Source organism: Bos javanicus, chromosome 16 (genome assembly GCF_032452875.1).
Source record: "Bos javanicus breed banteng chromosome 16, ARS-OSU_banteng_1.0, whole genome shotgun sequence".
NCBI lineage: Eukaryota > Metazoa > Chordata > Mammalia > Artiodactyla > Bovidae > Bos > Bos javanicus.
In genome coordinates, this window is record NC_083883.1 from 4,193,785 (window position 1) to 4,221,052 (window position 27,268).

The 27,268-nt window shown below is 52.8% G+C and overlaps 1 protein-coding gene across 3 annotated transcripts; it reads right to left on the reverse strand.

Moving 5' to 3' along the window:
• Window positions 1–3,372: 3,372 nt before the first annotated feature.
• SLC41A1 (solute carrier family 41 member 1) lies at window positions 3,373–25,863 on the reverse strand. Of its 3 annotated transcripts, none has more exons than XM_061382018.1 (11): window positions 25,766–25,863; window positions 22,268–23,278; window positions 13,901–14,008; window positions 12,764–12,835; window positions 11,976–12,120; window positions 11,686–11,832; window positions 10,951–11,098; window positions 10,102–10,181; window positions 9,481–9,615; window positions 9,029–9,177; window positions 3,373–5,915 (listed from the first exon to the last, which is right to left on the reverse strand). In XM_061382018.1, exons 2-11 carry the CDS (start codon window positions 22,640–22,642, stop codon window positions 5,730–5,732), a joined length of 1,545 nt encoding a protein of 514 aa, XP_061238002.1. In that variant the 5' UTR covers window positions 22,643–23,278; window positions 25,766–25,863; the 3' UTR covers window positions 3,373–5,729. The 3 variants fall into 3 exon arrangements, with proteins under 3 accessions (XP_061238002.1, XP_061238001.1, XP_061238003.1); XM_061382017.1 differs by lacking the exon at window positions 25,766–25,863 and adding an exon at window positions 24,945–25,370; XM_061382019.1 differs by lacking the exons at window positions 9,029–9,177; window positions 25,766–25,863 and adding an exon at window positions 24,945–25,349.
• Window positions 25,864–27,268: the final 1,405 nt, after the last annotated feature.

Below are 27,268 nucleotides of genomic sequence, written 5' to 3' on the forward strand. Positions count from 1 at the left end.
CCACACACTATGTCCTGAGTATTTCTCTTCTCATTTCAATTAACATTATATATCATAATAATAACAGTTTGCTTATTGAATCTTCTGTGTGCCCACAAAACAGCCCCACAGAGAAGGCATTATCATCCCATTCTACAGATGGGACAGTTGGGAACACAGGAACTGAGAAAGCTAGGACTTAAACCTATGTCTACATCTAGAGCTTGTGCTTTGCTATTATATTTAAAACTAAGCTGTGAGAGGAAACTAGAGTGACTTCTCAGAAGAATATAGCATCCTCAGCATGTTTTCCAAAAGTTACCTCATTCCAAAAGTAGACACGAGGACTTTCACTTACTGACCTCGAAAAATAAGCATCCGCCTTGATTGGAGAAGGCAGGCTGGCAGTCATGCCTGGTTGGGGGAATAGGAGAATCTAGTGATGTCCTGGGGTATCCCAGAGGAATCTGGCCGTCAGCTTTGACCCTGACACAGGAAAAAGCTAATCTGGATGGTAAGCAAAGCAAGAGACAGTGTGTAGAAGGCTGGGTGTGTGTGTGTGCTGTGCTGGTCTGTCCTCTGTAGCATGGGGTCCCCGGGGAGAGGATCAGTGGTTGTGGTCCAGGCTTGGGATGGGGCTCCCCGAGAACAACTCAGGCAAGGTGACATCTCACCACTGCACCTTCTTGAAACTGTATCGAAGGCTGGTTTGATTTTTAGCCTTGAAATCCTATTAATATTCCATATTTGATTTAGTTCCTTTCCCCACACATTTCTAAGGCCTAAAACCCAAAACATATACTTCATTTCAGAGTAATTTGTGAGGTAGTCAACAAGTTAGGTAATGTACTTGAAAGTCACATATGTGACAGTGCAGAGTCAAGGACAGATAATCACGTGTGCGTCCCAGGCAGGTCACAACTTAGAGCTCCCTTAAAGCAATGATTTCTATCTACATGTTCAACATTTCCTTGATAGAATCTAAGAGAAAATAATTTCTGTAATGTTCAAAATAAGAAATTTGTTCCAATATGTTCAAAATAAGGAAATTTTACTGTGCTCTGAATGTGACATACTTTTTACTTATTTGGGACTATTTTCATTTAACTTAAAAAAAAAAACAAAAAACAAGTAGACAGTATTAGTCAACCCCACTTAACTAAACATGAATATAGCCATAAGGCCTTACAAATTATGTTAAAAACTGTTTTTTTCCGGCTGGCTAACTGGTCCTCACTTTCCTGCAATTTTTCTGTTGTTATTGATTTGACTGCACTACATGGCTTGCATGATCTCAGTTCGCCGACCAGGGACTGGACCCCGGCTATGGCAGTGAAAGCCTGGAATCCTAACCACTAGGCAACCGGGGAATTCCCGGCAGTTTGTTTTCTTATTAGCTTTTTAAAAAAACTTTTTTTTTTCCAAGCCAGACAATTTCTTGGGAGTCATATTAAACATTTTTATATCTAGATAATCGTAATAAAATATAGTGCAGTAAACAGCACTACACTGTTACTGAATTCAGTTACTGAATTTTAGCTGGAGACAGCTGGATTTCAGGAGACTGCCAGCTGACTGATCTCAGGGTTGGTGGTGTTGCCTATAATTATGTTGCAAAAATATCATCAGGGATAGGACGGCGCCTGGGAAGCTTGTTTTTAAATGCCCACTGGAAGATACTGTCTATTTCTGAAGATAGTTACCGTTTTGCAGCAATACAAGGTGTCTCAAGGGCAAAACTGGGATAACATGCACTATATTTTTGACTATTTCAGTATAATGCTCTTGTGTTGTCTATGCAGGGACACCTTGGCCAGTGCTTTCATCTGGCTCCAGGCGTGGTGGGCTGAGAGAAAGCTGGGTGTGGATCCACAGCCTTGGGCACTTAACCCTTCTGTGCCAAAGGCTATCCCTTGTAAAATGGTGATAAAATCTTTTGTGCAGAGCTTTTAGAGATAATATTGAAGCTGCAAGTGAGGCTATTATTTAAAACTATATCATATAAAATATTGCATATTGAAATATTATCTAAATAATAATTAGCAAGCAATTATACTCTTTCCATTAACTTTAAATATTACTGCTTTGAAGAGTTAGTCCCAGAGTCCAGGCCCATTATAAAAGGCTGATTTCTTAAATGTTTTCATCAGAAAAAAAAAAATGGTAATAATGTGAACTGATGGATGTGTTAACTCAATGGGGGGGGAATCCTTTCACAACATATACATATATGAAATCATCACAGTACACACTTTAACTATCTTACAATTTTATTTGTCAATTTTATCTCAGTAAAGCTGGAAAAAAGAAGGCTGATCATTGAGTAGGGTACTGCTCAGCACTGTGTGCTGTGTAACATGGTCTTGAATCTTTGGGGGGCGTGTCCTGGGTGGGCAGTGGTTCCCAGCAGAGGCTTTAGTCAGGCCTGGATGGGGCTGCACTGTGACTCTGCCCTTCCCTACCTGCCATCTCAGAGAAACTGCTTTGTCACAGACATGTGTGTCTCTCAGAAGGCTGTGTTATCACTCCCTGCCCTGCAAACTCCAGTCGTATGAACTGTTTGTAGTTCCCAAAGGCGCCAGGCTCACTGCCCTGTTCAGCTCACCATTTCTCCTCCATGTCGCATCTCTCCTCTCATGCTGCTCTCCTATTCTTCCTGGCTTCCTCGAAGACTTCCCTGACCCTCAAGACTTGGTTGGGTGTTCTTTCCACCTGCCTGCTCCCCACTTAATCCTGATTCACCCCTATGGTCAGTGTATTGACATTGTCTAGAGATTGGCCCACTTCCCTTTCACTTTAAAAATGACTACTACGTTGGGGTTTGGTGTGTGCCAGGCAGTGCTTATTGCTTTCTGTGAATTGTCTTATTGGAGTCTCCTAACGACCCTAGGTGTCTGTACAGATGAGGAAACTGAAGCTCAGAGAGGGTAAACGGCTTGTCCAGTGTCACACAAATACAATTAGAAGATCTGGATCCAGGCCAGATTCTAAACCCTTTGCAGTCAACTATACATTTCTAAGCACTTACAGTGCTGAGCATGGTGAAGCCAAGTGCGAGTACTCAACAAATACAGGTGTTGTCATTGTGGCCCAAGCAGGGGATAAACCTCTGAAAGGAAGGACTCTTAACCCCCAGGTGCGCCCTTTGCCAACACCCCAACCAAGGCCGAGTCAGTGTGTGGAGAGCAGGGAGGATGCCCCAGAGCAGCACTGGCTGCTTCTCAAGAAATGACTGTTTCCTATCACACATCTCTGTATTTAAGAGCTATTTCGTTTCTTGTCACTCTCTGGCCTCTTTCCACTTCTATGCAAGGAGGGGTGGGGCCGCAGAGCAGGCCCAAGACAGCAGGGGAAGCTGCTTTTGGATGAGACACACAGGAGCCACCAACCACCTAAATAAACGTCCTCTTTATTTTACCAAATATAATTTATCAGTTATGTTGACATTTGTCAATTCAGTTATAGTCACTATAAATAATTCTTAGGACACAGTTCTGTAACTTTTTAAGGATATAAGAGTAAACCAATGTTGCTCCCACAGCCAGGCCAGAAATCCACGTGGTTTGTGCAATCGGGGGGAAAGAAATGGATCGTCCATTAAAGTCATGAAGTTCATTTTCTTTCCCTCTCGCCCTGCAGACCTCCCTCTGCTCATCCTCAGGGCTTGGGGCACGCCTACCTTCCCACTTCTCTGGCAAAGGAGGGCACACCGGACTCCTCCAGGGCAGCCTGGATGAACTCCAGAGAGGAGAAAGGGGTGAGTGCCTGGGGCGGGGGTGACTGCAGACCACAGGGGCACAGCCTTGGGGGCGGAGGGGTTGGTTCTGATGCCTGTACAAGAGTCTGTGTGCAAACGTGTCTGGAGATGGACGACAAGACAGGAGAAGGCCTGAGAAGAGCAGGAACAAGGCTGGGCTGGTGTCAGTGAACTCTGCTGGGGGAAGCCCCAGCTGGGTAACCTCTATGATTCCAAGTCTAAGGGTCTAGGCTCTGGCGGGTGGCCTGGGTGGAAATGCAGAGAGAGAAAGAGTCTCTAGAGGTGTAGGGCAAGTTCCTTGGGGTGAGGCAGGGTGGTGGTAAGAGGCGGGGTCACTGCCTGGCCTTCCTCTGGAGACAGGCCCTTTAGCTGACAAGAGGGGGAGAGCTGAAGGGCAGGCTATGGACAGAGAGGCTGGAAGAAACCTGCATCCGAATGCCCAGGTGTGCCACACGTGAGTGTGGGCAGCAGAATTCTGACCTGTTCACAGTAACGTGCTGGGAGGATGCAGAGGCCCCAGCGATCTCCCACTCCTGTGCTGGGTAAACTGGAAGCAGTGGGTGGATGTCTGGCCTTCTAGATCTGAACCCTCTTTCAGGTGACTGGTGAGGACATGGAAGGAAGCGAGGGTGAGACAGGCAGTGTAGGGAAATCAGTGGTGGCTGAGCCATGGGGCCTGAGCTGTGGCCAGTGCCGCACGCAGGTGGGAGCCAGGAGCGGCGTCGAGAGGCAGACCCTGCTTGGACAAAGAGGGGAGTACAGTGAAGACGCTTTCTCTGCTAGACTGAAAAGGGCACGCAGCCTTTGCACCCGGGGAATGAGGCAAGGGCGGGACTGTGTTTCCTCTGGCCAGTCAGTACCCAGCACAGGACCTGACGTGTAGTAGGCGCTCAATAAACAGCGCTCAGTGAATGTCAGACTGTGCCTGCAGAATTGCGCCTCTTGGGGAAGCTGCGTATTTGCTGAATGAGTGAATGAATACAAGACGGATGTGGGCAGAAGCTGAGAGAGGGGAAAACTGACTTCCACGGCATGAAAGAATGAGTGATTTCAGGAAGCAAGAGATTCTCAGGGGCCATGTGATTATGGCAGAAATCATAATCGGGAGAAACAGCAGCAGGGAAACACCCATCAACCGCCCAGCGCTTCTCCACAAACCCATTCTCCGTCCCTAATCTCGGAAGCCAATGCGGCAAGCTCTGGGGAAGGTAGTGCTTAGAAATCATTAGAGATAAAGGTGAACAGAGATGAAGAATCAGGTCTCTGGGTCCAGGGAGGATGTCGATTTTGGCAAACCTATGGGTGGACATGGGCCAACAGGGAGACCAGGTCATGGCTCATTTCTTCTTGGATGAGGCAGTCAGTTGGAAAAAAGATCAGAGGGAGGGGCTGGTGGTATGTATCAGGCAGTTGGGTAAGGAGCAGGTATATAATTTAAGGAGTTCACCTCATCCTTTTGGAGAGCAGGGCAGAGAACAGGGCTAGGATTACTTGGGGCTAGGAGCAGCTGTCTCTTGCTTAGGGTTTTGAAGTTGGTCCACTTCTAGAAAACGTATGTGTGGGGAGAGGGGAGAGTGACATTTATCGCTCTGTTCAACCAAAAAGAAAAAGAGAAAACAAAGACAAACCCCCCAAACCAGAACTGGAGTTTGCTAAAGCTAAACCAAGCGCCCCCACATCCTGGATGGAGACCCCTGCCCCAGGCGTCTCCCCTGGAGGCACCTATCATGCAGCTGCACTTGGTGACTGGCCCAAACACCTACTTGTACTGTTCATCTCAGTCCATCTGTCTTGTCTGAGTTCTTACTCTACAAACTTGGCTCAATGTATAAAAATTCCCATTGAAAATAATGAGAATTCGGTATCCACATGAAGTCCTAGAAAGAGATGGGAGTGTCGAGTGGGGTGGGGGCGAGGGAAGAAGACCGCCCCCTCCCCAAAAAAATTTCAAACAGAAAGTGCAGAGAGGTGGACAGAAGGTTGAGTGACCGGGCTAGTCCCCGACATCTGTGTCTCGGTCCCCAATGAGCCAGAGGACGTGGAAGCTGAGTGCCAGGAGCCCGGTGCCGAGAAGGTCCCCCAGGGCTGTCAAGTATGGGATGGAGAAGTTGTCTGGGTCCAGGCCGCGGCCCCACATCCAGTGCACCATCCAGTCTGCGATGTAAAGCAGGATCAGCACCTGCAGGACAGAAGTGCCAGCCTACAGCTACCCCTCTCCAGGGGGAGCCAGAGGCCACGCGATCGCCCCATTCACTGCAGCGCAAGGCTCGGCTAGCTGCAGCCAGTCCTTAAGCAAGTCAGCTCATCTCTTTGCCCCTGCAAGCCCTCTCTGCTCCTCCAGCCCACAGTGACCACCTCGAACAGATGCCAGGAGGAATTTGAGTTCATCGGGAAGGAAGGTGCCTCTGTTCTCCGGAGCTGCCTACATTACATTCTGCTCCCAAATTTACCCGACAAGAGGCCTGCTAATCAACATCCTACTTGTTGCAGGAATTCAGTCCTCTTGCCTCTAATTCTGGGTCATCCTATTCTCGGATCACTCCAATTCCTGCCATGTTGGCCTCTGCGGGAGCCCAGCAGGCGGCTGGGGGGTTGGAGTTTGCTTTTCAGAGAGGGATTTGTCCTCAGAGCAGAGTGGAATAAGGACAGTGTGAGAGGCTGCTGCCGGCACAGTTGTCCGAGTAACAGTTGATTATCCCAAGCTGCCTTCCTCCTGACCCTTCCCATTCTGCTCAAAGAATGCAAGTTTATTTTAACATTAGTCCTAGCAAAACAGAGTTAGGAATAAGTCAGCTGAATACCAAGCACACAGTGCCTAGCAATTCAAAAGACACTTTGGATGATCTGCTGCTGTGATGTATCTGTCCCTTGCTTTTCTTCCATTACTACAGATAATTAATGATGATCTACATTAGAACCTTGCTAGTGGGCCCAGGACCAGGGACATCAACAGCTGGAAGCTTGTGAAAAATGCAGAATCTTAGGCCTAATGCTGGATCTGCTAAATCAGAATCTGCCTTTGAACAAGATTTACATGCACTTTTAAGTTGGCGATGCACTTGACCGAGAATACTATGGGATGTCCACAGGCCTGCATCTTCTCTATACTCTGCACAATTCCTGGCAGTTGGGCTCCCCAGATGACTGCATCTGAGCAAGAATGAAATGGTTTCTAACGGTAAAGCTCTGAAACAGTCATTTGGGAGGTTTTACTCCTGAGTGTACTTTGTAAATACTGTGGTATGCAAATTCTACCCAAAGGGGCTTAGTTCCTGGAACCAGAGCCCACTGGGGGATCCGGAAGCCAGATGTGATATCTAAATTTAGGCAAACTGGTTGCTCTCCAGTCTTCTCTCCAACGAAGGCAGAGGTTACAGTTTCAGCATCCTTCACCTTCTGCCTTGCCCTGCACATAGCGGCCTTGAACTTTTGTGGCCCTGACCCTGAGTGAGGGACAGCCCCCTTGAACCCTGCCCCACCCCCATAACTTCACACCCTTGCCAGCAGCTGCAGAAGGGTCCCAAATAAAGAACATGGCCAGAGGACTTTGGGACGTGCCCCAGGAAGGGACGGGCAGCAGCTGTCTCCACATTCCAGCCTCCCGAGCAGGCCCTGGGAACACGCCGGGAGAAGGCAGTGAGGGGATCAGGAGGAACCTTTAGAGGGGATCAGGTGTCCCACCCTGGCCCTGCACCAGCTGGAGAAGAGAGGAGGTGAGCGTGGCCCCCAGCGTGTTCACAGCTGGGAATGGAGGCAGGCTCGCCCTTCCCAAGGTGGCCGAGGGCCGCCCTCCAGCCACAGACCCTGGGCGCCCACACCCACCCCTGCTCTGCAACGTGCACTTCACCCCAACTCGCAACAGACCGTGGCAACTGGGATAACGGCTGTGGGGAACTGCACGTGGTTGGCCCAGACCTGGCCAAGATGTCCTGACACCCAATAATATGTGTGTTAAAAAAAAAGAGTAAAATGAGAAAAATATGTATGTTTGCTTGCCTAAATGTGGAATAAGCTTGAAGGATATATAAGAGATATAGATCAACAGATCTATATATAGCAGATCCTACTATATAGCACAGGGAGCTATACTCAATATTTTATAACAAAGTATAATGGAAAAGAATATGAAAAAGGATGTATATATGTATCCTTTATACCTCTATGGAGAAGGAAATGGCAACCCACTCCAGTGTTCTTGCCTGGAGAATCCCAGGGACGGGGGAGCCTGATGGGCTGCCGTCTATGGGGTCGCACAGAGTTGAACATGACTGAAGTGACTTAACCTTAACCTATATCTCTATGTATGAATCACTTTGTTGTACACCAGAAACTAACACAACAGTGTTAGTCAACTCTATTAAAAAAAAGAAAGAGAGGAACAGAGGACACCCATGGCCCGTGAGGAAGAGAACTGGGTGCATGCCAAGAGGGGAGGAAAGATGTTTCAGTGAGGTTTCTCTATTGACCCTTTCAAAGTTTTTGAACTAACCTATTCAAAAAACAAATCTATAGAGATTGAAAATGTAATAATAAGGATTAGGTTGGCTATAAAGGGCTTGCACGAGAGAGCCTTGCGGTGACGGAGCTGTTCTGTGTCTTGACTGTGGTGGTGGTTCATGAGCGTATGACTGATAGACCTATGCACACGCACAAGATCGCTCGTAAAACTGGTGCAATCCGAGCGGCTCTGTGCATTATACCAACACGGAGTTCCTGGGTTTGGTGTTGTGCTATAATCATGCAAGATGTTCCAGCTGTGGGGAGCTGCGTGATGGGTACAGGGGCTCTCTCAGCACATTTTTTGAGGGGCAAATTCTTATGAATACATAATGATTTCAAAATAAAAAGTTGAAAAAATGTAGTAAACAGCAAGGGAAAAAACATCCTAGTATTACAGAGTAGGAAGGCTGGATGGGATCCTAGAGATTGCCTAGCGCAGTGGTTTTGACACATTCTCAAGCTGTGAAATCCTCTACTCAAGTGAAATCTCCCAAGGAAGCCCAGCATGTGAGCAAAGTCACACAGAGCTCCACGGCCAGGCCAGTGGGGGTGGCACCGGCCTGAAATCCAGCACCTCTGCTTCACTCCCCTAGATTTGCAAATGTACCACTGAGGCTCAGAGAAGTAAAACAACTCACCGAAAGCCAAACAGCCTCTTATGGACTGGGCTGGAACTGCGGTCTGCTCTCCTGAGCCCCCGTCCAGCGTTCACTGGCCACACCGTCCCTGGCCCTCCCCTCCCACCCCTGCAGGGCGGCCCTGGCCCCTCCCCACGCCCCTGCCTGTCCGCACCTGGAGCAGAGCAGCTGTCATGTAGAAGATGATGAAGATGAGGGTGAGGGTGGTATGCCCACCCTGCATACAGCTGATGGTATAGAGGAACACCAGGTGTCCTGGGACCACGAGGAGGAAGAGCACGCGGGCCGAGCGAGAATTCACATCTAGGACCAGCGGAGAGGGGGCGTGAGGCGAGAAGGGGGCGATCTGGTGCCAGGAGGCGTTTCACAGCCAGGAGGTGCCGTGCTGCACTCCAGGGCAGCAGACGGCGGACTGAGTCTGCATCCGTCCCACGGCACCCAGCCCCCAGGGTGCCCCAGGAAAGGCCAGCCTTCCTGCCTGGGCTCCCCTTCTAGGACAGCTGGTGCACACAGCCCAACAGACGAGGAGAACCCGCATAACCGGGCTCCAGCTCTTTCTTAAGTGATGATGTGAACCCAGGAGAGGAGGTGGGAACTCTGCATTACCAGGGCTGAAGAAGGTGGTACAAGGGCTGGGGCATCGGCGGGGGGCTTGCTCCGAGTTCTCCCCTGGCGTCCCGTTCATGTGGAGGAAGGTGGAGATGCGGCTGGCCTGCACGGCCACCAGATTGCCCCCAACACCTGTGGAGACACGTGAATCCTAAGCCGCGGTGGGCTCGGGAAGCGGGGAGGGCGTGACCCATCCACCAGTCCCTAGGAGAAGATGGAGACACAGAGCAGGGAGACTCCTTTCCAGGGTGTTTTCAAGGCTCCCCCCATCCTCCCAGTTACGGAGACACAGCAGTCTCCCGTAGCCCCGGCAGGCGGAGAGCATGGGCAGGGACAGATGCGTAGACACAGGGAGCCTGACTTCTCTACCCAGACAGCGTGTGCACCTGCGGTCATAAGCATAGCTCAGGGGACAAGCCTTGCCGTGATCAGTCCCTCTCCGAAGCTAGGTGGACCCAGCACCCCATGCTCAAGCGCCGGTTCCAGGAACCAGTCCAAGTCTTGAACTCTCTGAGCTGGACTCTCTTGCCTGATAGAACCCTGACTGATACAAAGCCCCCAGACCCTCTGATCCAGCCCTCTCCTTTCCCCCCCTGGCAGCTGATGTTGAGACCTCACCGTTAATCACCGGTGTGAAGACAGCCATCCCTGCAAAGTTGGGGTCTGAAACCGTCTTGTCCAAGATGAGGCCTCCCACACTGCACAGACACAAAGACCACTGAAGGCTTCTGCTCTGGTCCCTGGGGTGGGGCCGCAGGTCCGTCTGGACGTGGGCAGTGAGGCGGCTCCCAGGAGTCCCTTGTCCTCCAGTCCTCGCCTCCCCTTGCCAGAACCAGTTGATGCTCCTGACATTCACCCTAGCACAGCACCCCGGGCAAGCTGGTGCTGCTGGGTCAGGCAGCCACCTTCTTCAACCACCTCCCAAGTCGGCGTGAGGAGCTGCCGGCTGCCCTGCCTGCTCAGTGTTTATTTCCCCTCTGGTAAGAAGGCTGGACTTTTCCTCGGGGAACCAGCTCTCCCAGACTTGGCCACTGTGGTCTGCGTGACCCTGCTCCAATGAGGGCACGGCCCCAGGCCCATGCAGTCAGAGCTGCACATCTCTGAGGCCACAGTGACTGGTTCAGGGACAGTCAGTGAAATTCTATAATGGGACTTTGCAGAAGACTTTAGAGAAAGAATCTCTCTCCGCCTGTTTATGGAAGCAAACCTGAAGCTGCAGGCCGGCACACAGAAAAGCAGAGCTGAGAGACGGAGAATGCTGGGGCCCGATCATTTATGTTCCTGAGCCCAGCTGTGTGTAGTCAGCTCCCTAAGCCAACGTGGTTTCTAATGAAACCCCTTCACGCGGCTCCGTCACTTCCAATAGAAGCACGTGTGACTGAGCCACTATCGAAGGCATTTCTAGGGTCCGGGCCACACTTCCTCCTTCCAGGGCTGGGAGGGCGGCGGGTAGGGGCTTGAGCCTACCTGCTGATGGCCATGGCGATGATGACGGGCTCCCAGCCCGAGTACAGCACCTCCCTTGTAGCTGGGCTCCGTCGGGCCAGCATCACCCAGACGGGGAGCAGGGCCACGAAGAAGGCGCACACCAGTGGGTAGATGTACTGCCAGATTCCTGAGAGGTGGAGAGGAGACGCAGGTGAGCACGGGCTCCCTGCTCCCAGCCTCCCCTCGGCTCAGCCTGCAAAATCCCAACAGGCCAACGGTAACACCACGCTAAATGCCAGCAAATGTATCCACTCATTTGATGCTCGCTGTTAACTCGGGAGGTACACGGGGGCCAGCCCTTTCCATTCTGTAAATGAGGAAGCCAAGGTGAACCTCTTCAGACACTGAACTTATTAGGGGCAGAGACCAGGTCCTAAGTTTCTTGCTTTGATCCCTGGAAAAATCTCCATCTCTTCTCTTTCATTGTGCAAGCAGATTCCAGCCTTAGTTCCTTTCCTTTGCCCTTTCCCCTTCCCCCTCCATAGGACCAAATGTATTTCTAAGATACTTTCACCCCTGCTCCCACTGCCTGCGTGAAGCTGAGATAAGAACTCAGCCTCATCTCTGTGAGGCAGGGAATTATTACAAACTGTGTTCCAACCAAATGGTTAGGAACAGAGGAGAAATCCTTACACATGTGCGAAAGCCCTACCACATCTCCCAGTCCCACCCAGGAATCCACCCTGGTGGCATCCTCAGTGACCTCAGCCTCACCCTGCTCCAGGTAGAGTCCCCAGCTGATGCCCGAGAGCAGTGCCAAGGTGATGAGGTCACCCAGGCTGGCAGCAATGGGCGTGGCCACATTGTCTGGGTTGATGCCAATCTTGCGAGAGCCAATGATGACTCCAATCATGATCATGCCTGGGGAGGAAGGAGAGGGGCCAGGCAGGGGAAGATGAAATGACGGGGCATTCACCAACCGAGAGGGAGACGGGAGGGGCCTGGTTTCAGACACCTCTGGGACCGCCCTGCCTCCCCCTCAGCCCCTCCCTCGCCCTCCTTACCCAGGACCAGAGAGGCAATGGAGGCTGTGGCTACACTGCTGGCACAGAGCAGGAAGGCGTGCGGGATGCTGAAGTGGCCGTCAGGGATCCAGCCGAAGACCACGGCGGCGATGGACGCCAGGAAGCCCACCACCGTGGCCTGCACCTGGGGAGGGGAGCCGTGACTCAGGGAGCAGAGCGCTTCTCAGCTGAGGTCACAGAGCACTCAACCAGACCTCCTCCCACCCCTCACAGCTCCAGGAGGCAGGCAGAGCTGGCCTGTCCAGTCCTCCCAGGCAGGAATGATGTCTTTATTTATTTAGTTTCACACGAGACACCAGTACGGGGTAGTGCACCCTGCAGGAGCCCGGGACATGTTATTGGCTGAAGGAGTGCTCCTCTGGGGCCCGGGGGAGGGTCCACAGAGCCCGAGACTTCATCCAGACACAGGCCTGGGACTCAAGGGGAAGAACTCCTGGTCCGGAAACTGTGCAGCCTCATGGGGACATGGGACAAAAGTGGTCAGGGGCCTTCAGCACTCCAAGTCTCCTCCTGATGTGGGCTGGGGGGACACAAGCCTCCTGCATCACTGCAAGCAGAGAACTGACACTGAAGATCCTGGGAATCCCCCTGATCTTGGCCATTTTCCTGGGAAATTTGGAAAAACTCCTAGAGTTCCTTTGGGAGAAGGCAGCTCAGCAGGACCTTGGAGCCTCACTCGGGAGCCAGTGGGTGCTGACAGGCCTGTCACATTCCTGCCCAGGGAGGAAAGAGGCTGAGCCCCACCGGCCTGGTCCCTGCTCTCTTACCTGAATGAGGGCCATGTTCCCAGTGATCATCCGCCAGAGCTCCTTGGGTGTGTCCATGTGCCCGATGTTGGCCTGGGAAAGGGAGGACCAGGGTCTGGAGCGGCAGGCTGGGAAAGCCTGTTCACTAGGATCATGCCTGGATCAGCAGACGGTGCACGTGCCCTGAGACCCTGGACCAGGGTGTGACACGCAGGGAAGGTGAAGCAGGGTGGAGGGGCTCGATGAGAGGGAAGGCGCAAGACCGCCTTGAGCTCCTGCCTCTGGCTGGGGGGTGGCCAGGGGGCTCGTAAGGCAGTGCCCTCTTCTCCCCTCCTCTCAGGACAGAGGCCGATTCTGGGCTCTGCCCTGCTCATCTGGGCAGCTCATTCCCATACGGGTGAGAAGGACCCGATCAGTCCCTGGCTCTGAAGCCAGCTGGCCATCCAAGGGGAATAGGTCAGCTGCTGGTGCAGGACAGAGGCCCTGAGAGTGTTTGGGAAGGACTGAGGTGGCTGGGAGCAGGCCAGGAGGGCAAGATGGGGAGGGCTAGGCAGGCTGCCACTTCTCTCTGCTCCCTTCTCTGGGCTCATGGCCATGCGGGGACATCCCTGCCACCTGGCTCTCCTGGCCTCCTGCGTTTTACCACTTCCTACCTCCTGCCCCGTGGCCCTGAATCTGGTTTAGTCTCCGCACATCAGTGGCTGATCTAAGGTTGTGGGAGGTGGGAGTGATGAGCAAGCTGCCATGGGGGAGAGGGAGCGGGGGGGGGAGGGGGCTGGAAAGGCCTGGCTCTGCTCCGGCCCAGCTGCAGAGCGGGGCTGGAGATCAGAGAAGGCCCCCGGCTGTGCAGGTGAAGGGACCAGCGTGATGCTCCCCTGGCAAAGCTGCACAAACAGTCACGAGGCGGGTTGCGAAGCAGGGAGTGGGGCAAGAGTCCAGGGATGGCTGGGACCTCCAGAAACCAAGCCTGGGAACCACTCTGAGCAGGGAGCCCCTGACCAGGGGCAGGACAACCAGCCTGGGATCTCCCTGAGCCTTTCCAGCCCGGACCCACCTTGCGGACCTGAGCAGCTGAGAAAGGCCTGCAGTGCCCTCTTGGTCAGGCTCTGTGGTGCCTGAGTCTCTGTGTGCCCCACTCCCTCCAGCCAGGACACTCACTGCGGTGGAAAGCCTTGATGCCAGCGTCATTTCCAGGTTTCCCTTAAGGCCCAGCAGTGCAGGCACCAGGATGAAGACCTCTGTCACCTTCTGGAATACTTCCCAGTGCTACAAGGGGAAAACAGAACCCAGGAATCTCAGGGCCCCACAGGGCTGGCATCAAAGTTGAAAGTGAAACTGAGTCCCCTGAAAGTGAGTTTATGATTAATTAATAAACTCTGCTCCGAGTTTATGATTAATGTTTCTATCCAAAACTTTATTCCTTTCTTGTCCCCGTCTGAATTCAATCCCTTTCTTGCCCCTTCTGACCTCAATCCTGTGTTAACTAAACAGCAATCAGCCAGAGTCAGATGACTAAGATTGCTGAGATCAGTGATAACACTGTTACAAGCTCAGGTTGTTTCTCCTGGGCAAGATGAGTTACCAGAGCTTTTTTGTTCTTCTCCTTTAAATCCCCTCACTCAAAGACCAAGTGGGAGAGGCTCTGAGGCTTGTCTCCCTCGCCTTGCCTGGTGTCCTGCAGTAAGCTCTTGTTGCTGCTGCTGCTAGGTCGCTTCAGTCGTGTCCGACTCTGTGTGACCCCATAGACGGCAGCCCACCAGGCTCCCCCGTCCCTGGGATTCTCCAGGCAAGAACGCTGGAGTGGGTTGCCATTTCCTTCTCCAATGCATGAAAGTGAAAAGTGAAAGTGAAGTTGCTCAGTCGTGTCCGACTCTTCACGACCCCATGGACTGCAGCCTACCAGGCTCCTCCATCCATGGGATTCTCCAGGCAAGAGTACTGGAGTGGGGTGCCATTGCCTTATGCCCTTACTTTGCTGCAAACCTGCAATCAGAGTTTGGCTTTCTGTGCTGTGGGCACACGAGCCCTTGCTTGGTTACAATTGGATAGTCTGGGAGCAGGGGGTTGAGAAGGAAGTGGAATCAGCAGGGAGTGAGTTGGTCAGACGCCTTTCCTCCAGGAATCCTGGAAGCAAACCAAGTCCACGATGCTCCAAACAACATAGCCCCCTTCCTGCCACCCAGAACCGGGGATGTGCAGAGGGTCTCCCCAGTCAGGAGACCCCAGCCTGGCTCTGCTTCCTCTGGCTACTTTGTGGAGCCAGGAGAGAAGATGGTGGGGACCCATGCAGCTGAGTCACCCTGGAGCTGGCTTACACCCCAGAACTCCAGCGCAATCACCCTTCAAATCGCCTTCAGTCTAGTTTCTTTGTGGCCTCAGCCCCGGGTGGTGTTGTCTCAGCTGTTGAGCGCTGGGCTCCACGGGGCTAAGGAGATTAGAGAGTTTGTTTGGCTTCTATCTCCAAGGGCTCTGGGCCTCAGCCACAGCTGCTCTCCTTCAGAGGAGGCTGTGAATGCAGACGGTGGCCCCCAAACCTCAGAAGGCTCGTCTGCAAGAGGCTTTTCATTCCTCCTCGGCCCTGTCACCCCAGAAAGCTCCCCCAGTCTCTTGGTTAGGAAACGGAGGGGTGCTGGTGCGGGAAGAGCACAGGCGCCGTGGATTCCAGCCCTGAGACCATCAGGCTCTGTGCTCTGACCCGGTCTTCCAGCCACTGTCTTCTTAAGTCTGCACTAAGCGCCAGGCTAAGGGCTCTCTGTACAGTTTTCCTTTTACTCTATCAAAAGCCTGGTGAGGTAGGAGGTATTCTTATCCCTGTTTTGTAAAGGAGGGAACTACTGAGGTTCAGAGAGCACTATATTCAGTCCTGGGAAGGAGAAATGCAGGAGCCAGGACTGGCCATTTGAAAGCTACTTTAATTGCAACTGAAACTGAAGACTTGCAAGAAATGCTGGGGTCGAGTTACCCTTCCTGGCCCCAAGGGCAATGTGAGTTCTTTCAGTGCTTCCTATTCTAAGAATGGAAACGTTGATGTTTGGCAGAAAACAACAAAATTCTGTAAAGCAAGTATCCTTTAATTAAAAAATAATTAAAAAAAAAAGAATGGAAAGCTTTCAGGTTTGGAGAGAGGAGGGGTCAGGCAGCCAGACGGAGATACGCAGGCTGATCAGACTACCAAGGTCAGGAAGCAAAACGCAAGGGCACTGGACTGACAGCCTTTGGTCTCCCACGTGAGACCACAAGGGTGGGCCACGTGCTCTGTCCCCAACATTGTCCCACAGAGGCCAGCAGGGGCTCCTTAGACAAGTTACAAGGCCTTGAGCTCCTGACTGTAAAATGTACACTTCAGGGGCCAGATCAGATGGTCCCCAATGGCAATTCCAGGACCGACACTCTACAGTTAATGATAAGCAAGGCTGCAAATCAAATCCACAATGAGATATCACCTTATACTCGTTACGATGGCAACTATTAAAAAACAGAAAATAACAAGTGTTGACAAGGATGTGGAGAAATTATAAGCCTTGAGTACTGTCGATGGGAATGAAACATGGCTCAAACACTATGGGAAACGGTATGGCTGTTACTTAACAAATTAAGACGAGAACTACTATGTGATCCAGCAATCTCACTTCTGGTATATACTCAAAATAATTGAAAGCAGGGTGTCAAAGAGATATTTGCACATCCGTGTTCATAGCAACGTTATTCCTAATAGCCAAGAGGTAGAAGCAACCCAAGTGTCTGTTGATGGATAAATTAATAAACAAAAGAAAGAAATCCTGTTATATGTAACAACAACACAGATGAACCTTAAGGACAGTATAGTGAGTGAAACAAGCCAGTTGTAAAAAGACAAATACTATATGATTCCATTCATACGAGGTATCTAAAGCATTCAACTTCCTAGAAATAGAAGTAGCTTGCTGGTTACCTGGGACTGGGAGGAGCGGGGAAGGGAAGTCGATGTTTAGGCGTAGAGTGTGGAGTTTTAGCTCTGTAAGATGAAAACGTTTTGGAGACCTATTTTACAACAGTGTGAATATACTTAACACCACTGAACTGCACTTTAAAAATGGTTAAGATGATAAATTTTATGTTATGTGTTTTTTTTTTTTTTTAAACACAATTTAACAACAACAACAAAACAGAGGAGCATGGAAATCAGAGGGGCTGAGGCCGGGGGAGGCGGCGCGTGGGATCCTATAAAGGCAAGGACCTCTCTTTTCCTGTCAGACTTCTTTTTGTGGGTATGGGGGTGTGCGGGTTGACAGTGGGGGTCCCTACCAGGACCCCAGAGGAGGGCTCCCCTCATTAGGGCTAGAGTGCACCCTTCCGGGGCTCCTGGCCTAGCCCCTCACAGTGGAAGGCATAGGAATCTTTTTAGGGAAGGTGCTCTCTTGAGCAGTAAGGATGGGAAAGAAACCCCCTGACCCCCAGCCACAGTTGCTGAGCTTTCAGACACCCACAGGAAGAGCTGGGAGGGAGGCGCATCCTTTCTTAGCCCTGGGGCCCCTAGAGGGGAGGCAGCCCCACGAGCCCCATGGGCCCTGGAGGAGCTCAGGCACTGTTGCTCTTGGCCAAGGCTGATGCATACCGCTGGGGCTCCAGCTCCCAGCAGGCAGGGCCGTGCCCCGCTCTGCCCCCTTCTCCCTCACCTCAACTGGACACGTAGCTCAGAGAGTAAGCATTCCTTCTGCGACACCCCCCCCCCCCCAATAAAAGTGGCTGACGGAGGTTTTGGAAGCTTCTCTCAGAGCCCAGCCCCATATCCCCTCTTCACTGCATAACACCCACCTCTCATAGCTTCCAAGCCTCCGGTTCTGTGAAAAGCTGTGATCTGCAGGTAGGCGTATGTAAAATGTGTGTGTGTATTGGCAGGGTGAAGAAGCCCGAAAAGAAATACTCCAAGTGTATGCCAGAAATATTTTCTGGATTGTTTGTAAGGAATATTGTCTTTATGATTAAGAAAAAATATATATATGAAGCTCAGCTAACCACTCTAGCTGCCACTATATTATATACTAATACTTAATACATATAAATATATATAAATATATACATGAGGTTCTAAATATCCTCAAATCCTTGCACCCCCTCAGCACATATATACCTTCTCCTTCAGCTACACTAGGACCTAGAAGGGATGGGGCTTTAGCAGCGATTTGGACAGATAAGCAAGTAGGATGGGCACCCATGCTAACAGCCCCTGTCTTCCGGGCCTGCCAGGGGACAGTCTGGACCCTCACACCACCTGACCCCCCACCCAGCAACACCCTGAGCTGGCACTTGGTCAGAGTAGCCAGTGGCTACACACATGCTTTCTTCACCCACAAAAGCCTCTCAGGGGAGCCTCTGACATGCGTGTGTGTGTGCATGGCTCTGGGAGGGCCCGGGAAGCAGGCTGGCCCTGAGATGAGCAGTGGGTAGAGACACAGGGGGTCAGGGGCCCAGTGTGTCTCCTTCCTGCTTTGGCCTAATTCAGGCCCGTCCTGTTCACCCTGCCTGGAAGTGTCTGACCCTGAAGTCAGACCCACGAGCCAAGCCTTCACCCACGCCTTCCTGCTCTGCTGGGGATGGAAAAGGACACATTCCAGGAAGCCCTTGGCGGGAGATGTGGATGGCACACAGGGGCAGATTTCACTGCTTCTCAGAAATGCGGCTCCTCTTCCCTTCCTTCTCTGTCTGTGGATGGTGTGTGTGTGTGGGGGGGGGGGGTGGGCAGTATGGGGCTCACTGGTTCCTGATAGCTTGGAGGAGGGATGAGCCTGCTGCTCCCCCCACAATAATCCTGACTCATCACCAAAGGTTTCACACCTCAGGGAACCTACTCCTGTCTCACCCTGGTCTGTTCCTCTTCTCTCTTCCATCTGACACCTCCTCTGGCCTCAAAGAGAGAACCAAGTGTGCCTGGAGTGTTCTGCCCTGAGCCTTCTTCCCCTCCAGGAGGAGAACAGCAGGGAAGAAAGTCACAGGCTGGAAAGGCTGGAGTCAAAGACACAAAGCCGACTCAGACCCCCAGCAGCTCTGAGAACTGGGAAGAAGCAGGAGAACATGGGAAGCTGGGCCAGAGCTGACTCTCAGTGTGAGGACTGAGTCAGCTCAGATGACTGTAAACCTAGCCTGCAACTATGGCTCTCCCTGCCACCTGCAGGCATCCTCTAGGTGTCCAAGGAAGAGGCCCTCAGGGCAGCGCCTGGGGATAGAAAGCTGGACAAAGTGTGATAAGGGAGGTGGATACCTGAAACCTGAGTGCTCCGCTCAGGAATACAGGCAGCCTTGGGGCAGGCCAGCCAGGGAGGAATGTTTCTGCCCCACACCGCTTCCCCAAAGCCATCCTTGCCATTCACTTTGACCTTTGCAGACTCCTCTGTACACACAGAAAAGCCAGAGGAGGAGTGTTTACGGGATAGGGTGTCTCCTTTCCTCAGGATCTTCAGCACAAGAATAGTGAGGATCAAGAGCTGGGAGACTCACCTGTTTTAACACAGCTTAGAATTCCAGTGACGGAGAAGGAAACGGCAACCCACTCCAGTATTCTTGCCTGGAGAATCCCAGGGACTGAGGAACCTGGTGGGTTGCCGTCTATGGGGTTGAAGCGGCTTAGTAGCAGCAGCAGCAGAATTCCAGGGAAGGCTGGCACACCACCTCCTGCCACCCCCATCCCTCCAAGAGCTTATAGAAGAGGGGAGTGAGGTGCCCTGGGGCAGCCCAGGACTAAACCAGGAGGCTGGGCAGGGCCTCTGCAGGATGGAGGCTCCCCAGCCCAACCCCTCTTCATTTCCTACACTGGGCCCAGTCCCGGTTTCCTTCCCAAATGCTTCGGGAACTTCAGTCTCAGCAGTGGGGCGGTTGCAGCAGACTGCAGTCTACTTAACCTTTTCTTACTTTTGGCCAGTAGTCAGTTCCTTATCTCACTGCAAAGGTGGCTGTACACACCTTTGGAGGGAGGGCAGATAAGAGGAGACAGAAACGGGCCTGGGGAAAAGACTGGGGCTTCTGCAGCAGTGGGGAAAATGAGGGCCTCGGACCAAGGAGACGTCTGCACCGGCACGGCCCTGTGCTCAGCTGCTCTGAGACACGGGGGACACCCTACAGCCAGCTCCTCCCAAGGGCCACTTAGAGGACTCCATCCCACTGCAGTTCAGCTTAGCTTGTGAGGGGGAAATGCAGGTGTGAATCATTAGAAACTGTCCTGTTCCTTCTGACCCCAAGATGCCAGTCACCTCTTTCACCCCCTTAGATATGGAATAAAAACCTCCCTGCGGTCCCTGATTTCTCTGCTCCTGCCATCCCTGCCGTGACTCGACTGTAGCCATCTGCAGGGCTTGCTCCAGACACGCTGCGGGAGAAGGCTGGGGGCGGGCACAAAGACAAACCAGCCACTGTCCTCCATACCAACTGGCCCTTAGCTCTGCAGTGAGCCAAGGTGCCACACCAAGGGCAAATGCTGGCCTGGCACCCTGGGCAGGCTCCAAAGATTACCTACCTGGGTTTCTCAATGTCTCAGGGTAAGGGGTAAGATGCCGGAAGTCATTTCCAGCTCTAGAATTCCCTTGAGTGTGTAAGAGAAGGGGAGGGAGTAGCCCTCTAAGAATCTTTGTTCTTGCTCATTTAGAATATAACTCCAGTTGTTCCAGATTCCAGTCTACCCTGTTTTTCGAGGAAAGACAAAGAGCAGACTCCTCCCAGAGTCTTTAACCAACTTTGGAACCATGGCCACGGTAAAGGCTATAGAGGCTTAAGGGCATAGGTTCTGAGTCCGATGACCAAGGACAAGTTACTAATCCCTTTGAGCCATTGGTTCCCTATCTACACAATGGGGACAGTTATGGTTTGAACCTCACAGGTTCACAGAAGACTCCAACAGATGCTGCCCACTACCGTTCTTACTTTCTAGAAAATACAATAACCCCTCCCAGGTTACCATCAGACCCTGGTTCTACACCCCTTTGGAGGCATCAAACCAGAACTGGAAACCTCTGAGAATGAGAACCCAGGCCACAGGAAAGGGATGGAAGAGGTGGAGAAACTGCTACCCTGGTCTAATTTCTCCTCCTCTCTTTACCCCACTCACTACTCTAGGAGGGGGAGCAGCTACCAGGGCGAGGAATCCAAAGTCTGCCCTCCCTGCTCCAGACTGGCATCCCAACCTCCATGAGGAACGATCCCCAAAGAGACAGGTTAAGGGAGACAGAAGGCATGATATAAACACCATCCTCAGTAGCAATCAAAGGAGCAGGGTCCCCCTAAGGTCTCAAGTCAAAGTGGTCCAGGTAGACACCATTGAAAGAACCTCCTAGAACCAACCACCCTGCTTTCTGGGACAGGGGCCTGGTAAGACTTGCCAGCAGGACTCTGTATTATCATACACATCGTTTGTAGGGCTGGCTCAGCAAAGGGGAGGGGATGCTGAAATCCACATCCTCCTGAGAGATTCCATGGCCAAGGACTCACTGGTTTGGGCAGGGGGCAGTGGGAGGCCCAAAGGGCAAAAGCCAGATCACCTCCAGCCTTCCTATTTCTCTGAGTACCTAGGACAGAGCCCAGAACTCAGTAGGAATCTGATACATGTTAATGATTAGCTTAGATAAACCCAGCACTTTCAGAAAGCTTTATGTGTCTTACTAAGCCTCAGAAACTTTAGCTGGAAATAAAGCTTTAAATCATCTTGGGGACCTGGAGGTCCTGGGTAAGTCCTAACCCACAATACTCTAACATAGCATATCCCTGGCTCTTAGCTTCCTGGTTCTGCCAATTCCTGTCCTTAATTCTACCTAGGAGCCTCACAAAGAGCTCTCTTTGCCCACCACAGGTTCATGAAAGACAGGTAAGGAGCAAGGAGAAGAGACAGTTCTGCCCAGGTTTGGTTATATTTTGTCCCCATATTTGTCACATAATCAGCACTTCTATGTCTTATCACGCCAACCCCCCAAATCATGTCTCAGCATGTACCCACCCCCATTCTCTTAGGAGAGCCTGCCAAGGTTACACGAAGACAAGCAACACAAAATGCCTTTAAGAACCTTCTCGCTTAATTTGAGACCCTCTTGGCGGCTGGACAAATTCCTGCCCAGCAGGGGGATGAAGGGAAGGCTTGAGACTGAGCTTTCTACTGTGGGTATCCTTGAAACCCCCAAAATAAAGGGGAAAGAAAGCCTAAAGAGAAGGCCCACGATCTAAATGTCTCCTAGTGAGCTGGGCTCAGCAGGAACGACCAGGAGGGATGGCAGGCAACAAGGTGCTCCATCTCTCCTCTTCCAAGCCTGAGCTTGGGAATCAACCCTGCTTCTGTTTAAGCAATACAGCCCTGACCACCTGTCCCAGGGCTACCCTGCTTCCTCAAGGCTTCTGAAGAAAGGGACTAAAGGAAGAAGAAACCGAGGACACGATCCAAAGGGAAACAGTGTTCCAGGAAGCAGCAGCTGCTTCTGACAGGGAGGTGGAAGAAAAGCTTCAAGAGACAGTCTCCCAGGAGGAAAAGATGGCTCTAGGCTCAGTGTCCAGGGCCGCCCTCCCAGCCCCTACCTGCACGATGTCCAGCACCATGCCGGCGGCCACCGTTCCGAAGCCGGCCAGAAGGAAGGGGAACAGCACCTGCAGCCCGATGGAGAAGGAGGTCTCCTTGAGCGGGGAGGGGGCGGCGGGGCCGTGGTCCGAGCTGACGTCGTCACTCTCGTTGCTCTGGCTGCCGTTCTCCAGCAGGGCATCCTCCTCCCGGAGGCCCTTGGCGTTGGCCCGAGACTCAGGCACCACCACCTCGACCTCCGCCCCATCGGGCCCCAGGAACTCCGAGGTCCCAGCCAAGGGCTCTCGGCCCGGGCCCTCCGAAGAGCAGGCTGAGGCGGCGGGACCAGTCCCGTTCAGCTGGTGGGCGTCCTTGGGCTCTGGCTTGGAGGACATGTCGCAGAGGGAGGAGGAGAAGGGGGACCTCTCCTCTTTTTGTTTTTCCGCTCTCTCTCCCTTTCTGACTTGGGAAAGAACTTAGTCTTGGGGTGAACGCAGGCGTGGTGGCCGCGGGACCTCTTCCCACGGCTCTCCGCTCCGATGGGGCGCTTCAGAAGCTGATCCACCGACAGGCAGCCCCATCAAGCACTGAAGCCACAAGCTGGAGGGGAGCAGGAAACTCCGCACCAGAGGCTGCAGCCGGCGCGAGGGGTGCAGGTGCCCGATCCAGCAGGCCAAGAAGCTTCTTGGGGGGAGCTCCTCTGGCCTCCTAACTTCTTTGGTTCTCAGCGCAGACTCCTCAGAGTCGGAGGCATCCAGAGCAGAAGAGCCCGGTCAAGTCTGGGGTGCCTCTGAGGTGGCCCTGCTTTGATGACAAGCAGCCCAAGTTCAGATCCTTCCGAAGGCAGACTTGGCCTGGGGCGGCCTCTGGCTGGGCTCCGTCAGCTGCCCACAGCTCCTCTGGCTCTGCTGGTCCCAGGGCAGCGTCAGCCCTCTTTCTCCTTTTTTCCAGAGACGTTCTTCCTTTCTGGGAAGACCCTGTATCTTCCCCAATCCCTGGTCCTCACAGTCACAAGAATCTGGATGGAACACCTTATGTGGGAAGAAGGAAGACAAGGGAATGTTACGATATGGCAGAAGACAGCTGCTACTCTGAGAATATTCCCACACGGCAGGCATAAGGAGTTTGCTATTTCCCTTCCTTTTCCACTAACACCCTCCATTCCTGCCCTGCAACATCTGGATGCCCAGTAGGCACTAGTCCTGCCATCCTCCCAACAGGCAACACACTGCCCACCAGGGACCACCACCATGGTCAACAGCCATGAGATGGGCCAGCCTGGGACGGGGAAGATGCTGTGCAGGAGACCTTGGCATTGCCTTCTCAGCAATGGGGGATGGGAAGGGATGTCCTGGGGGAGATCCCTTCTTGAATGTCCATTAAGAACCCAAGGTTACTAAAATGCGGTCTCCCAGCGGGGTCTCTTCCAAATTCAGTCACAAGCTTCCTACAGCCACTTGGCTGTAGAAAGCGATAGTTTACAGTCATAAGGCAAATAAGCAGGAAGAATCTGACTACTGAATTAAGGTCCCTACGCCCCTACAAACCCTAGTCCCTGAGGGAAAAAAACCAACAAACTGGGAGGACTCCCCAGGCAATGGGGCAGGCCTGCCAGACCAAGGCCAAGAGCCAGAGGCCTACCCACTCCTGCCCTTGAGAGTCAACAGTGTTACAAAAAGCTCAGACACTGACTTGGATCCAGGCCTCTGCTACTTCTCTCCCCCTGCTCTCGGCCTTGTGAGCTCTTCAGATAGGACTAGAGTATTATCTCACTTTGAAGGGAAAGACGGTAACACTGTGGTTATTATGCACAGATTTCAGTTCTCTAGGTTCGCCCTGTTCCCCAGGGTTACTGAGAGTTGGATATAATGGAATTCTTAAAAACAAAAACAAAAGAGCACCATCGGAAAAAATAAATAAAACAGAGCAAAATAAAAAACAAAAGCAGTATAAGCCAAAACGCACTTGCTCCCAAATGCATGTCTCTTTAGGGTAATGGCCCCACTTCTTCTTGCCTACAGGAATCCCCAGGCCTTGTTCCCACCTGATTCCATCCCACCAGAAGAGCTCTCACGAGTAAAAAATACGTTTAAAGAGAATTTCCCTAGGAAGGATGAATAGGTCCTTAAGTATTCCAAACACACACAATTAGTCAACTCCAGTTTGGGGAAGGGTGGATCAAACTCCAGTAACTGGCCCACAGGAATTGCTTTCTCTTTGTAGCCACTCACGTCACCAGGACTCCCTTTTCCAGTCTCCTTAAACACTGTCCTGTTAGTTCTTTCAAACACCCTCACTAGAGATCCAGGAAGAAACCTCTGAGCAGGAGAGAACCCGCGGCTCCTGTGCCAGAAAAGTTTCTGAGTCCGCTAAAACCTGACCGGCCCTCCTCCTCCCGCCTTCCTGGCAAGTTACCTAACCTGAAACGGGGCTCGTAGCGAGAGAAGCCAGCCCCTCATCCACTGCTGCCAGTAAAGAGACTTCAACCGGGCCTAGGCCCTGGGATGAAAGAGGCAAAAGTGACCCGGGATGCTCTGGGGAGGGGACTAAGCAGGTGGCTTTCGTGTCCCCGAACCCAGGGATTGGGAGAAGTATCTGGGTGGCCCTCCGGCCTCTCCTCCAAACAGAGTCAGCGAACGCGCGGGGTGCCAGGTCCCTCGGCCTCGCCACCCAGCCCCTAGACCCAACAGCACTGACCTGCCCCTCACTCGGGAGGAAAGGGGGCGCCTGGCGACTGGCGGCGGGGACCCGTGGTCTCGGGGGAGGCAAGGGTCCCCCTCTTCTCATCACTCCTCCTCTGCAGTCCTCCTCGGCCCCCGGATGCCCCCCGCCACACACACACACACCCCAGCCTAGGCGAGCGTCCAGCCGCGGCACCCGACTTGCTACATTTCGCCTCGGCGCTGGGCGAGCGAGGCCGCCGCTCTGCTTCCACAAGGGTTAGGTGGCCCTGGCGGGCAGGACAGATCGCCGCGTCCCAGGCGGGGCGGGGGGCAGTCCGGACGGCGGGCCGTGGGGCCGAGCTCGCTCGCCCCCAATCCCTTCTTGCCCGCAGACTTGGGCCTGACTGGTTGGCTGCTAGCGGCAAACGTGATCTGGGGCAGAATGGGTGGCACCCCCATTCCATCAAAAATAGATTCCGGATGGACAGCGGCAGCCCCCAATCAGAGGCGGCGAGGGGGGCGGGCTCGGCTGCGGCCCGGCCCCGGGGGCGGGGCGCCGGGGAGGCGCAGTACGCGGGGTGACGCGCGCTGGAGGCCGCTCGCGGGTCCCCGCGCTCCTCGCGTGGTGCCGCCGCCCGGGGCCGCCACGCCGCGCCGGGATCGTCCCTCGCCCCTTTAAGGCGTGCGCGCCGGTGCGCGTCTACCCCTGCGTACGGAATTGTTTCCTTGTGCCTCCGGCCTTCGGCAAGACCGGGAAACCTCCCAGCGGAGCCGCCAGCTCTGACCACCGGGACTCAAACCACCCTGCCGCTGCTCTGCGCCCCGGGCTCGGTTCCCGGAGAGAACCGTCCCTACCTTGTTTGGGTACACAGCCTCTTGCCTGCTGGGGAGAAGTCACCTCTGCTCTTTCCGCCAGATGCCGCGTTCCTGCAAGCGCGTGGCTCAGCCTGAAGGAACCGGCCTTAATAAAGTCCCAGCCTTGGAAGGGCTGGAAATGGGCGGGCGGGAGGGAGGGAGGAAAAAGAGGTCAAAACCTCCGCTGCGGTCCTATACTCACCGCCCGAGGCGGGGCGGAGGGGAGCCTGGGTTCCTCTGACCCGCTGATTCTGGTGGCAGCACGGAAGGATGTATCCATCCCGGGCTAAACAAAATCCAACTTTCCCTGACGCACCTTCTGGGATCAAAGAGGGCTGTTCCCATTTCGCCTTTTGCCACTTCCTCCCTGGGGTATCTCCACCTCTCCAACGCAAACGGAGAACCAGTTCTTTTGGGGATGTTTTGGTGTACGGGGTGTGATCTCCCCCGTAAAGGAACCGCCACCCTTGGGTTTTCCCCTCTTGTCAGTGGAACCTGTGACCAGTGGTTCCTTCCTGTCATTTTCCTCCCGGAAAGTGGCTCAGGGGTGCATTCGACCGTGACTCCAGACCCCCGGATGAGTTTTGGAGTAGAGATGTGCCTGCGGAGAGAACACAGCGCTGGGTAGGAGCTTCTGGCTCCTACTCTTTCTGAGATACCGCAACCTCCCCCCCACCCCCCAACACGCACGCACCCCAGCACACACACAGCAACAGGAGCAGGTAATTAATTCCTTTGCGCAAACCCGCACAGTCTAGTCCCTATTTCCCACTCTCGTCCTCAGGATTATTCCAGTTTAGCTGCTGGGACATTTGGCATCAGGGCCTGCAGTTTCTCATAGCACCTAGTAGAGGAAATGGCTGTGTCAAAATTGGGGTTCTAATTTGGCCAGGAACACTACGTCTTTCTGCCTGGATACAAAAGTAACTGCTAGACTAGGAGACATTGGGCTGCACCCAAAAGGACCCGATTTTGAATAGGTGGTGTAGGGGTGGGGAGGGAATTAAGGTGGAGGTGTCTGGAGACTTTTCAGTTGAGGGCTGGAAATAATTCCTGCCCCTGCTCCATTCAACAGTCCACTTTGTTCCCTTTTCATCTTGCCACAGCTGAGCCACCTGAATGTAAGATCTTGATCCACCTCCTATTCCCTTTCTACCTTCCTTTAAAAAAATTCTGCTGAAGCAGTTCCCTTCCCCTGTAAATTTTTTAAAATAGAATTTCCCACCAGATCTGTGGGAAGGTGCACAAATCCTAAATATGCAGGTCAACAAATTACGACACAGTGAACATACCTGTATGACAGCCTCCCAGATCAAGAATTCGACCATAACCAGCACCCCAAAAGCCCTCTTTATGTCTCCCCCCAAGTCACTACCCCACCCTCCTTCCTAAATTAACCTCTGTCTAATCCCATAGGTTAGATTTACCTGCTTTTGAACTTTATATAAATGAAACCATTCAGTTGGTACTATTTTGTGTCTAGCTTTTCTCACTCAGTGTTAT